The sequence below is a fragment of the Cydia splendana genome, chromosome 13 (assembly GCF_910591565.1).
Source record: "Cydia splendana chromosome 13, ilCydSple1.2, whole genome shotgun sequence".
NCBI lineage: Eukaryota > Metazoa > Arthropoda > Insecta > Lepidoptera > Tortricidae > Cydia > Cydia splendana.
In genome coordinates this window covers 14,381,428-14,395,663 of record NC_085972.1, presented here as the reverse complement: position 1 = coordinate 14,395,663, position 14,236 = coordinate 14,381,428, and the positions used below count along the sequence as shown (strand labels likewise).

Here is a 14,236-nt window from a genome sequence, read left to right as displayed (position 1 = left end):
ACAGAAAATATAGTTCGTTTTTTTTAGCATTAGAAAGAACTTGAAAGAAGGTAAGCGATCTTGACATGTCTTTTAATTGAAAAACGCTTTTTAAAAATCAGGAACTTATTACTTATGAAAGCAGAAGAATATAAATGATCGTATTAGATTCATAGTTGTTACATATTTGCCGTAACTTATTTTTAAAATATGTTTTTCAATTAAAAGACACATCAAGATTGTTTACCTTATTTCTAATGCTGAAAAAACGAACTATAGATAGGTGCGACGACGAGCGAAGCGGGTGAACTGCGAGCAAAACCAGAACCGACTTATTTTATTATAGGTACGATATTGTGTAACAAAAATAAGTTATTTTTTAGTTAGTGTCTCGTATATTATAATAATAAGAATACATATCCAAATTATGCGAATAGATAGTAACCCTATTAGGAAAATAAGCTACTGGAAAATAAAATTAATGGGAAAATATGCGAATGGTTAGAAATGCTTTCGGGAAAGGAAGTTATTGAGAAAAAGTAAAATGGTAAAAATTGCGAATGGCAAAAATCGCAATCTGGAAATAACGATTTTCGGAAGAGACAGTACACACTCTTTTCTGCTAACATAGTTGGTTTGCCAGTCAGACTTAGGTACATGTTTTAAAATGTGGCAGTTTGCGTAAATAACATGTTTCTTACGGCATATTTACATTTGTGCATTTGCTAGCATTTGTTTCTTACTATCAAGTACCTAAGTATGATAGACAGAGATTGGCGTAATAATGGTAACTACTCATTTACGCCGTATTTGGAGACCTTGTCAGATAAAGTGTATAGGCACGATCACGCAACTAAAAGCCAGCATTGTGTTTGATTTTTACCACCCTTACTGATATGTTTAAAAAGAAGTCCAACACATTGATACTTACATTTAATAAACTGAACCATAATTTCTTTAAACAATGTACATATGTAAAACATGGCATTTCCTTAAATTTCTATTATTGCCTGTAAAATATGACCACCACGGGTCTCAATTCAGAGCCCATTTTGTCTATGGTTCCGAATCAATTCAAATATCAACTGTTAATTGTCTGTGGCATATTCGAATTCCTTACACAAAAGGTAACCATCATCGAAATCTTACAGATTTCTGTAACAATAGAAGTTCGATCTAAAATCAGAGCCCGTAGACAATCAGGCTCTAAATCTATACGTGACAGTGAAGGCCTAATAACAATTTAACCCCTTGACCACCTAAAGGCCCCTGTACACAATGGGCCAGCGCCGGCCAGTCCAAGGGACGCAGCCATGCGGTAGAATGAGATAGCAATATCACTTGCTCCCTCTAACGCATAAATGCGTCCCCCAGACTGGCCCACGCTGTCCCATTGTGTACAGGGGCTTTAATAATCAACCGAGCATTCCGACAAGGTTTTCGTTGACGCGACGCCCATGTTAGAGCGTTTTCACATTGTCCGAGAGATCGGATGTCGGAAGGAAGTAAAATGTAAAAAATATGTGTTTGTACCAGGGATGTAACGGATGTGGTTTTATCGGAACCGAAAACGGAAACAGATGTTTTCAATTTAGTTTAACCTGCGATCATATATAACCATGGATACCGCCTTTAGGAACATTACCGTTCAAATTCTCGGGCCAAATTAGCACACATACACAATTACGCCTACATTCAAATAAGACGACGCGTTTACAGAGCCTGTAATCAAAGCTCGTAAACAAAATAAGAGTCATCTTTATTACACTAATGGTACATAGCTAAGTGTAGATGAAATGCATATAATGTCAATAACTACCAATCAGCGACATTAATCCGCTAATAACCTTCTTGCTGTACGTACTGGCCGCTGAGAGTTCGCGGTTCATATTTGATTAGAATATGACTTGGACAGGGATAGGTTTATGCCATACAGTGAAGAACCAGTCAAATAATTCACGTATAATAATTTAATGCAGATTAAAAGATAACTAGTTAAAATGTTGTTATGACATGACAGACTAACTCAACATAAGTAAATATATCATTGTTGTATAAATGTATTCCGCTATAATAAGTATTTTGTATATTTTATTATCAATCTGCATGGCAGTGCGAAGTCACGTTCAGGTATAGTCTGTCCGTTTTTCTAAGATCAAGTACGCCATAGTAAATGTATGGCGAACTTGATCTTAGAAATCGGACTGGCTATACAGTCTGCAAAATTTACATGGGTACACGAATCGGGTCAAAAATATTTGAACAGGCGGAGTCACAATAAATCCCCACTTTCAGTTCAGAATATTTTAGGGTATGATTATCTCACGGGTTATATCTCATGAATAGAACATATTCTAGATATCTTGCCAGGCATCCACTCAATTTCATGTCTCTCTAATAGGGTATTATACTGTATTTAAAATAAATTATTTTACACCATGCATGAAATAAAGCACCTGATAATTATTAGAAAAGCACAGATAGGAGTTATTTTTAAACACAAGTTCTATTTAATAAATCGGATAGAAATATAAAAAGTAGGTGAGTTGACCGTGACGTCACGATGTAAAGTTTCATATAAATTTCATATTAGCAAATCGTTTTGACAGTTCTAAAAAAGTAACTGATTTGACTAGTTGGAAAATACCCTATTGGACAGCTTTTTTCCATAGTTCTCTGCGAATAGCATCTTGTGGGAATCTGAATGGAAAGTAATGTAAAATGACAATACCAAATTTGATTATTAATTCGAAATAACTAGGTAGTTTTTTTATAGCTCCATCTCATGAAATAAAAAAGGAAAATACAAATCTGTAAGAAGGAATTTATTACTACATTTATAATTATATAGAAAATACCTAAACCAAACACAAGTTAATAAAATAGTCTACTTCATTTAGCATAACACCATCCCTATTATCCTCGCAATTTAAAAAGTCGTATGTTGTTATGAAAGTCGTATGCAGTTGTTACGTTTTAGCTTAGCACGGTAGTATTGAAAACAAATCGTCATGTTTTTTCCAAATTCTACTGAAGTTATCTGTTTACTACAAGTGAAAAGTGATTCCACTGTCCTTGGTATGAACTAAAATAACTTCTGCACCACTTCACGACACATGAATATATTTTTAATTACAAAAAAACGTTGTTTTTATAAAGCAATTTAGCCATTTGTCACTGACTGTCATCTCGGTGGTACTGAGATTGCCAATCGAGCAGTTTGTAAGTACCGCCTATCGCGGGGTAGTTTGCGTTGGGTCATAATTGAGCGGACAGAATACTTCCATGTATAGCATTTCGCTGAGTTTAACGGAACCGAAAACGGAAACGGAACCGATAACGGAAACGGAACCGAAAACGGAACCGGAACCAGAATCGGAGCCTGACTTTTTAACGATGTATTCGTTTTCCCCTTTTTAGAATAAACCTTCAGACAAAGTTTACACTTAGCCGTGTCTCCACTAACTTCATCAAAATAGTTTCAAATCGAACTTGATTCCGGCTTCGTTGTGCGTTTTTATACACACTAACATTCACCACACACACTACACACAGTCAGTACACAACAGAACACATACGATTTTAATTTTAATAACACGAATAAAACAAAGTAGGTATACAAACAAACAACAAATTAGCGTAGCACGTGGCAAGCGGGGCGATGAGCGAATGACTGGTATGAACCTGTTTGTTTTTGATGTACGCCGCCGCCGCGCGAAGCATTGACATCCGTTATAACTTCCGTTTCAAACATAACGGAACCGGAACAGAAACGGATGTGTAATACCAAACGGAAGTTCCGTCTTAACGGAAACGGAACCGGAGCTCCGTAACATCCCTGGTTTGTACATATTTATTTATACATTTAATAAAACATTATTACTAAACAACGATAGACAACGCAAAAAAGGCTGACTTAATGCCAATGGCATTCTCTTGCAGCTGTTTTTGTCATAGGCGCCTTCCGGCATCCGATATCGGAAAGGCGCTTCCGATAAATTCAGCCATGTCGGAGCCCCCGTCAGCTGTCGTACCGATAATATTTGTTTGTGTGCGTGTGTGTAGGCTTGTTGTAGTGTGCGTGATCGCTAAAGACAGCGCCCCCGCGGCCCGCCTACGCAGATGTAGGATCCTACATCCGATATCGGATCGGACAATGTGAAAACGCTCTTAGGCGTGGCGTTCAAAGGGTTAACAACATATTGTTAGAGTCAGTCCATGAAAAGTCTGCAGCGGATTTGATAGCCCACGCAGTGCACGTGTTATTTTAAACGTCAAACTTCTATGAAATTATGACGTATTAATGACACTTGCACTGCGTGGGCTATCAAATCCGCTGCAGACTTTTCTTGGTCCGACTCTAGCAGTTACACTTTCTGCTGTCCAATAACTCCTGTAAATGTTGCCATGCGCGATCGATCTGCATCTGCGTGTACTCGTAGCTCCAATACGGACTGAAGACTATGTTAGCTAGCGACACTTGCTCTTGGTTTGAAGGCTGGGATTCTATGCGTTGTCTCGCTTCTTCTTCTGTGAGGCCGTTGCGCTCTTGTAGCCTTTTGATTGCCTGAATAACAATTACTTTTAAGATTTTTTTCACGTTTGACGAAGAAAGGAAAGGATAATGATTTACAAATGTATCTGTTTATATTTACTTATTTGAATATCCACACCGAAGGTCCAACGCCAAAGACGGATTAATCGGTCACAGACCACAAAGCAACATAGAACTACGTGCATATGCATAAAGTTCAATTTCAGTTTTGACACTTCGGTGACGTGGCGTCCGAGTGACTGCTTTTGTGTTTGACACGGCGTCGAAAAGGTAAGTAAATAAACAGATACATTTGTAAATCGTTATCCTTGACGAAAAGGGAGGGTGATGATTTTCAAGTGACGTAATCTAATCTCAGAGCCTCTAGAATCAATTCAAGAAATCAATAATTTGAATCTTCTATACATTTGTCACTCCATATTTAAATGAGAGTGCAGTGACAGTGGTCGCGTGCATTTGCGAGCGCGGAGTGCCGCAGTGTTGCTTAAATATGGAACATAACTACAGCACAGAAGGTTGAAAATCCTTTGACTCTAGTAAGAGTACCCCGACTGCTGATAAAATTGAGGCCTAAGCGTGTCACACACGCACGCATCGTTTTACCTCTTCTGGCGGTATGATGACGGCCCACAGCTGATGGCACTGGTTGTACCACTTGGCGCGCACCATCACGGCCGCCTCTATCACCACCAGACCACCACCCTGTACCCTTCCTGCCTGCGGGCTTAATACTGACATCTCTCTAATCTACCATCTCACCTCTTCTGGCGGTATGATGACGGCCCACAGCTGATGGCACTGGTTGTACCACTTGGCGCGCACCATCACGGCCGCCTCTATCACCACCACCCTGTACCCTTCCTGCCCGAGAGCCCGAACCCTTCTCTGGGCCTCCTCGATCACCGCTGGCCATACCAGTTGGTTTAACTTTTCTAATTGCTCCTGGAATAAAAAGCGGTTGATTTTAAACATGTATTTGCCGACACTCAGCTGCAAACTCAGGTACCTCAGTTTAACCTTCAAATTAGTAATAGATTGCCTTTCATTCTCTTAGGGGCTCTATATATTATATTATACGAATCGGGCTTGCGATTTTTCATTGGCCGCGACTCCCAAGCCACGCCCCCTCAACTTGGTCATGTTTCGAATGTTTCGATTCACGAAGTTTTCATCTCACCAGCTCGAAAGAAATATAATGTAATGTTCACTTGCAAATTATATTCTAATATAATCCCTTAATTTCTAGAAAAAGGTTATCAAATATAATATTATATTTCTAAATTGTTAACAAAAATACTGTAATCGGTTGAAAACAGCGTGAATCGAAACGTCGTAATCAGGCCGGTCGCGTTTAGCTGGTCTGGAGGGGGCTTTTGGTCAATATTTCGCTTCCATCATGCTGGCTATGATACGTTGTCTCGTTCTAACTATCGCTCCATCTCACTCTGTTCGGTTAAAAAAATAGCAATCATGAGTAGAGCCTTTTTTTATACTACATCGGTGGCAAACAAGCATACGGCCCGCCTGATGGTAAGCAGTCACCGTAGCCTATGGACGCCTTTATCTATGTCATGCCATCAAGAAAATCAAACCTTATCACTAAATACGATCTGCCCCAGTTTCCGCCTGTCCACCTCGCCGCTGTCCGTGATAATGTCTCTCCCGAAGGCATCGGCCACGGTCTGATTCAGCGGAAGCCCTGGCTTGTACAAGTCATGAGCTATCAGGTCGCAGTTCACAATGGCGGCGCCTTTTAACCTGACATCAGATTTTTAAATCAATAATGGCATTATCTTTAGTAATATTGTCTTTGGTTACCGCGATAGTTACTATTGAAACGGATTATATCGCGTATATTGAATACATACTACATCCCGACATTCCCGACGTTTCGAACCCTTTACAGCGTTCGTGGTCAACGGGTGCCTGAGGAAAAAACTGTACTGTGCAAAAACAACCTACTTACAAAATAACGAACCATCATAAACTAAATTTTAAGGCCAGTTAGTTATACATGCAAAATTGGGTCATAAGGCTAGTTCTATGTATTCAATATACGCGATATAATCCGTTTCAATAGTTTTATTTCATTATCTTTAGTAGTAGTTATGTAGGCATATTATAGATTTTTTTTTGTGTTTTGTATCTGTATTTTTTATGTAATTCGACATTAAGAGACCATATACATCTCTTAGTAATTGTAATACGTTAGATTGAATTGTTAGTTTTATTTTATAAAATTGTTGATGTTATTATTTTTCCTTGTATGTAAATTCAATGATGACGTGTAAAAGTGCCCTTGTGGCCTATTTGCTGAATAAATGTTGATGTTTGATGTTTGTTGTTTGTTTGATCATAGCGAAAATATTTGACATGCACTTACGACTCTACAAATAAAAGCATACTGAACACGGTTCAGGTGCAAATGCAGACGTGTTAAATACATAGCTTGGCTAATATAGTACAGCCTGGCTCTGCAAGAAAAGCGGCTTTTTTTTGTTAAGTATACTGCGAACAGTACTAAAAGCCAAAGATTGCGGTAATCTGAAGAGGTTTCTAAATTTTGCGAATGACGCTAGTTCGTCGTTCGTGAACCATGTACAGTCGCGATCAGATATATCCGAGCGGCCGAGGTGCTCAAAAATATCTGAACACGCACTCTAGCGCCTTGACAATTGAGACGTGTTCAGATATTTGTGAGTACCAATGGCAGGTCCGATATATCTTTATGGAAACTGTACATAATGCAATATGCAGCTGCAGCGCGTAGGCCAGTGTGCGAAGGGTGCGCTACCGGCGCATTTGACACATCTGCACGCACCTGTATTGGATGTAGTGCACTTCTCTATGCGTTTAGGTTTAAAATAAAGCTTAAGTACCTTAATTTCTCAGCAATATTACTTTTTCCGCTGGCGATGCCACCAGCCAGTCCGATCACGTAAGGCCACGCGGGTATATTGTTGTTATCCTGTAAATAAATGTCAACTGAGCATTACAAATGGAAAAATTATTTTCAAATTTGATTAAAGCAACACTTTAAGTAGCCTGGCCAACAATGTCCATCGCTATATGTATAATAAAAGAGGCCCAAATACTTTTCTAATAGGTAATTAAACACTACTTACTACAGGCGGCCTCAGCATGGTGCCCAGTAACCGCATCCGCTGGTTACTAGAGCTCACTTTCTCTTCCTCCTCGTGAGAGCGCTGCGGACTCGAGTCCTGTGCGAGGCCGATGACGTAAGTGTCTAATAATGGCAGACCGTTCTCATTTCGCTTTTCGTTGATTTTTTCTGCGCCGCGTTGGGTTTCTTCGCTTACTACTATTAGCTGTAATAGAAATTTCTTTAGTATCCTGATGGATTGAAAAATAAAGTCCACATCATGTCGGTATATCAAATTCCTACCTTTGTGATTCACAGAGCGATTTTACACATTTGATTTTCTATTTTATATAAATAATCATAAAGCCTACTATATTACAAAAATCATACTCATTGAACATTTGAAATAACAACCTTCTTCTATTTGTGTTAACAAGAAGTAATTTGGCTTGTGCTGACAATCCAACAACAATCCAACAAGTATCAAACTGCACAACGGGACTTAATCGCGTATTTAAGTTTTAAACAAGATCAAGTGCGGGTAGTTCGAAAAACTCGCGCGGCTAGAAGATGTTGATGTCAACTTGAGCCAGTCTTCTCCGAGACCACGGGGACAACGCCGTCCTCGAAACGTCGGAGGTAAATCTTAAAACTTAAATACGCGATTAAGTCCCGTTGTGCAGTTTGATAATGTTTAATAATCGTGAAAGTTTAAATCAGTGTAATCCAACAAGTGTAAGAAAACAGCTTACCTGAAATTTAGGGTCATCTTTGGTGGGTCCATACAAATCATGTATGGGTAGCACATTGTACTCTAGGTCGGGATTTATATCAGTAAGGAAATCTAACACAGCTTTGATTCTCGTTTCCGTCGGTTCTATCAATTCAAAGAGCTTTTTGGCTGTAATAAAACGTTTATCTGTAATTTGTTCAACATATAAAAACATAGATGTGTTACTGAATGTTATTTAAACTCAAGGAAGTTTTTACGTTCGAAAATGGTATGGTTTTATAAAAGATTCTTCAAATGGTTTTTTTACCAAATATTTTAAAATCTGTTTTACAACATTATACAAACTTACAACCCCACATAATATAATCATAGACTTACACTGAATCATGTTAACATCGGTAACCCCAACAGTGACATGCTTAGTCGAGCGCAGCACAGCCTGTGACAGCAGTATTTTGTGCCCATTGTGGAGCCGGTCAAATGTGCCACCCAGTGCAACATACTCATATTGCTTTACAGGCTCTTCGTTTACAGTTTCAAATTCGCCATCTTGTTCTGAAACAAAAGAACATTTGAAACAGCCGGTCCAACCTGTATAGAGCCTTAGGATTATATAAAACCCCTGTAATTTATAAAAAAAAAAACATACCAATACTTTGTATCCGATAGTCAGTCTTAAGGCTCTCCGCTGATATCTTCAGCTTTTCAATCTCTGAGGATAGCTCATTATCATAGAGTACTAGGTCTATGGGATAGTATGTCCTAATATTTTTAACTCTATCCACAGGTTTAATTATCAGCCGTACATCCAATTTGGAATATGAAGATGTCTGTAAAAAAACATAAAATTTATTTAAAGTTAGGTATTACATGTACCGCTTGTGCCCGATCCATCGGCTGTTGGTTTTTAGTGCAAACACAGTGGCCTTAGCAGTGCCGTCTACATCTTGATCTTACATTACATGTTATACCCATCCGGAAGATTGATATGTAGTCCCATCATATTTATAGTCTTTATTAATTATTAAAGTCAATTTTTTTATTCGGTAGACTAAAATGACATTTCATACTATGAAATGTTATTTTATGTTCATACTAGGAAATGTCATTTTAGTCTACCGAATATAAAAATTGACTTTACTTACCCTTGTATAAATATTAGATATCTGGCTACTAAGAACTGGTAAGGTGTTAAGAGAATTCTCATTTATTTTTATGTACAGCACTCTTTGAACAAACTGTGAGGCCTTCAAGCAATAATTGTGCGCTTTTGCAGCATTCGACACAAACAATAAACCATTTTTTCCCATTCCGATATCTGTAAACAAAATAAATCAACATTGCGTAACTTTTAAAGTGAAAACAGTAATATCCACTTAATATTTGATAAAACTTTCTTTATGGTATATTTTCCAACAAATTTTAAGAGGTATTTTAGGGCAATGAATATTTGCACATTTAAAGGTTGGCCCATGCTTGTTATACTATTGGGTGTTAAGCTTCTATAGGCTTCAAGGGCGACATAGGCAGGCTCGTTTGCACTGTCGTGGTATTAAAAAAAGTGCCTAAAATGCATATGTTATTGGGTAAATTTTGATAAATAAAAAACAGATTTTACTGTATAGTACTTTCTTCACCCACCTGAATTATTGTTCAACGCGACAAAGACATAAGATAGGAGTAATGATAGCAATACCACAATAAACGAAAGGCTAAGATTAAAACTAAACATTCTTTAGTACAGTACAAAGGTTACTTTTTACAAATGATAATATTGATAAGGTTCTACACCACTAAAGCCTTTCCTTATCTACATTTTACACTGGTATGTTTACACAATCAACTAAACTTCGAAATAATATATTTGCTCGTTTATTTTATTTACAATATTTCGTTAGATATAACTAAAAAACTGCTGTGTGATTACATAGGCGCACTGTTTGAAATGAAACTAATAAATACCAACACCATACAATACCTAATTATGTAAATATATGAAAATTGTAAATTGAAAACTTGCTTCTTAGCACCTTAATCTAAATGTTTATGTAGATTGTAGATTGTACTAAACTAGAAACAATAAATTTATTTCATGTGTAGTCCGGGTAGTCCCCGTTGACCTGACATAACGACAACAAACTGTCAAACTGACACTGACAGCGATCCGTTTTACGCTCTTGTCGTTCAAGCTAGTGTGGAAGATATAGTCTGTCAAGCCATTTAAGTCAGTAGAAAAAAAGCGGAAAATTTTAAAAATGTATACGCGAAGGATTATCGTTTCATAGTAAATTTGAATTTTGCTTCTTTTTCTACTGACAAAGTTGTCTGACAGACTATATAAATGGGGTTAAAAATTGGTTAGTTTGGCAAGCCATTTACGTCAGTATAATAAGGCAGCTACTATAAAAAAAATCGTACAAGTGCGAGTCGGACTAGCCCACCGAGGGTTCCGTACTTTGTTATAGTGGCACAGAAATACATGTTGTTACAATCCACTTTTTTTGGATTTGTCATTGATTTGGATTGGTAGTGAATGGATTAACTTCTCTAAGATAGAAATTGATAAGTATCAAAACATTCAGCTCTTTGCTGCAGAGATTTCATCCTATTACAATTTCTATTAAGTACCTACTTACTACTTATACTCAGTGTCTCACTTTTACAGGCCTGTGAGACCGGGGCAGGTAACACATAATCTTCCTCGCGTTGTCCCGGCTATATGCCACGGCTCATAGAAGCCTGGGGTCCGCTTGGCAACCAATCCCAAATAATGGCGTAAGCATTTACTTTGTACGAAAGCGATTAAACTAGGCCTTATTGAGATTAGTTCGGTTTCCACACGATGTTTTCCTTCACCGAAAAGTGACAGTAAGGCCGGCGCCCCACTGCTGCGCACGCTATGTACACGACCCACGTTCCTATACAAAATTTCGTGGGCTTGCCCACGGTTTGTATTAAATGGCGTAAGCATTTACTTTGTACGAAAGCGATTAAACTAGGCCTTATTGAGATTAGTTCGGTTTCCACACGATGTTTTCCTTCACCGAAAAGTGACGGTAAGGCCGGCGCCCCACTGCTGCGCACGCTATGTACACGACCCACGTTCCTATACAAAATTTCGTGGGCTTGCCCACGGTTTGTATTAAAACGTGGGCCGTGGATGTAGCGTGCGCAGCAGTGGGGCGCCGGCCTAAATATGAAATGCTACATCGTACATAAGTTTCTAAAAACTCGGGGTTTGAACCGCGAGGAGACTGATATATCAATACCTGCATCACGAAACGTAGGTTTGGTCTGAGATAACTCCGAACCTCATAAAATACGGTACTCCGGACGGTATCGGCCTGTCAGTTGTTCGGAACTGTCAACATTTTGTTCTAACTGCTGAAAATTAAAACTACAGGAAAAAAATATAAAATACAAAACATCAGGCTTTGAACAATTTATTACAAAAGCTTAAATTCATTCTGATCCAGAATACATTTATGGCTTACTCAAATGGCCATCGTAAGACTGTGTAAATAGAAACATAAGTAGGTGCCTACAGATAGTTAAGCAGACGAGAGCGAGTGTATTTTAAATATACGGCACCACTGACCACATATAAAGTGTCTTTTGTTAAGCAGAAATAAGTGACTTTTAATACACATCTTGTTTTTAAAATTATCTTACTGCATCTTGCTAACACCAGGCGTGGCTCACTCCGCGATTTCGTCGCTTTGCTTTGCTACAGGTAGTTAAAAGTACATCCGTTCCACACCAATTTTGGTGGCTAGCCATAAGCCGCGCGTGGCGCTGTCGCCACCGCTCGGCCATATCTGTCCTGATCGTAACAGACGCGCTTTGTTTCCTATTATTTATTCTGTGCTAACACGCACAATTATTTATGTAGGGCGTGTATTATAAAAATAAGCGGTCAGTGATTTCTCGTATACGATGCAAAAAAGCTAAACTAGTCAAACCTATCTAGATCCTAGAAACAATTTTCACCTATACTTATTCTCAATATATTTTAATTACCTATTATAATATACTTAAGTTACAAATTACTTAATCTAGCAACTTTACTATTATGATTTTGTACTCTTTATTCAAAATACCTAGGCATAGTTGGCAGCAGAATTTATTAAGATTCAGCGGTCGGCAACAGGCGGCCCGCGCGCCGCATGCGGCTCGCAAACCTCTCGCTTGTGGTCCGCGACCCTCCCTGGGTATTTTGTATATAATATTGACAAACGGCAATGTCTGGTAAAGTCACAAATATTAACTAAAGGTTGAACACGCCAAAACTGGGGCACACAAAATGTAGTACAAAATTATAATAAAAGTGAAAAAGTATATTATGTTTTACACATTTAATAGCATATTTAACGCTGTTTAAAATAACATTCCATATTTTAGATTTGGTCTACACAGTAAGCCATTTTTCTAACTTTCCTACGTACACGGCTCATAAGACTTTGCACCATGTTAATAGAACACTGTCTTGACGCCCATGTCCACATCTTTTGTAGTTCAGGGACCGATTTTACTCCGCCGCCTTTCTTTTTTAAAATTCCCTTCATAATACTCCAGTACTCTTCAACGGGCCGCAGTTCCGGACTATTTGGGGGGTTGCACACTTTTGGTACCACCACGATCCCATTTGCAGCATACCATTCCATCACTGGTTTTGAGTAGTGGCAACTGGCTAAATCTGGCCAAAACAAAGGTGGTGAGTCATGCTTTCTTATGAAAGGTAGCAAACGTTTCTGCAAACACTCTTTTCTATAAATATCGCCGTTTATTGTCCCGGTAGTAATAAACGGCCGACTTCTTTTCCCACAGCTACATATTGCTTGCCAAAGCAGGTACTTTTTTGGAAATTTCGAACGTTTTTTTAATTTACACTCTTCAGGGGCGTCTACTCTACTTAGGCTGGTATAGAACTCTTGCCCAGGAATTTGTTTAAAGTCACCTTTTATGTATGTTTCGTCGTCCATGACGACGCATGCAAATTTGGTTATGATATTCTCATAAAGTTTTCGAGACCGTTTCTTCGCGGATGAGTTCTGTTTCGAGTCTCGATCTGGTGCTGCCTGGGCCTTATAACTCCTTAGGCCAGCCCTACGTTTCACTTTTTGAACATAGGACTGAGACATTTTAACTTTTTTAGCAACATCGCGAGACGAAATCTTAGGATTTGAGGCAAACATGTTCACCACCTTCTCGTCCTTTTTTTTATTCTTGACACCCTGCAAGCCTCCACTTCCTGGCTTCCGATCTATTAGTGAATAGAATCAGGCGTTACTTTGCGGAAATCCATACTATTTAAAACCAAAATATTACTTTGCTAATCCGCGAAAAGATAACGTGCTAGTCAATCAGTGCTAACCCGTTATACTTACTTGCGTATTTTTACATGCAATTAATATTCCCACCCTCCCACCGCAAAAATAAATACGCAAATAAATATAACAAACCACCACCAAAAGAATAAACCTCGACACGTGTTTCGCCTCTCTACGAGGCATCCTCAGGAGTTGTTGACGGTCTGACGCCCGGCAACGGAATGACCTGTCTAGAATGGTCGGCCATATTTATACCTTGACCACTCCCCCTACCGTGCAAGTGTGAGTGAGATGGAAAAATTCGTAATAACGGCGATGACGCAACATTCAATTGTTCGTTAAGAATCATGCCCCTATTGTTGTACCTAATTATTTCCAGTTGTTCCAGAACACCCAAACGCAATCCCTTTTCGCAAACATGTAAAATATCAAAAGAATGATTCTCAGATAAAGTGTGACCTGTATCTAATAAGTGCTTTGCAAAATTGGACTTCTCTGGATGGTTATGTCTATATGACGCAACATGCTCTTTATAC

The 14,236-nt window shown here is 38.6% G+C and overlaps 2 protein-coding genes across 5 annotated transcripts in view; both read right to left on the bottom strand.

The window, feature by feature from the left end:
* LOC134796198 (sec1 family domain-containing protein 2-like) overlaps nt 1–14,236 on the bottom strand; it is a 143,790-nt gene that overhangs the window by 109,886 nt on the left and 19,668 nt on the right. The window lies entirely within an intron of this gene.
* LOC134796206 (bifunctional coenzyme A synthase) lies at nt 4,317–10,429 on the bottom strand. 4 transcript variants are annotated; one of them, XM_063768233.1, is made up of 10 exons: nt 10,012–10,289; nt 9,516–9,688; nt 9,020–9,200; nt 8,749–8,925; nt 8,390–8,556; nt 7,660–7,863; nt 7,414–7,502; nt 6,127–6,292; nt 5,294–5,476; nt 4,317–4,546 (listed from the first exon to the last, which is right to left on the bottom strand). In XM_063768233.1, exons 1-10 carry the CDS (start codon nt 10,100–10,102, stop codon nt 4,340–4,342), a joined length of 1,638 nt encoding a protein of 545 aa, XP_063624303.1. In that variant the 5' UTR covers nt 10,103–10,289; the 3' UTR covers nt 4,317–4,339. The 4 variants fall into 4 exon arrangements, with proteins under 4 accessions (XP_063624303.1, XP_063624307.1, XP_063624306.1 ...); XM_063768237.1 differs by lacking the exon at nt 10,012–10,289 and adding an exon at nt 10,401–10,429 and having other exon boundaries at nt 4,318–4,546; XM_063768236.1 differs by lacking the exon at nt 10,012–10,289 and adding an exon at nt 10,349–10,417 and having other exon boundaries at nt 4,318–4,546.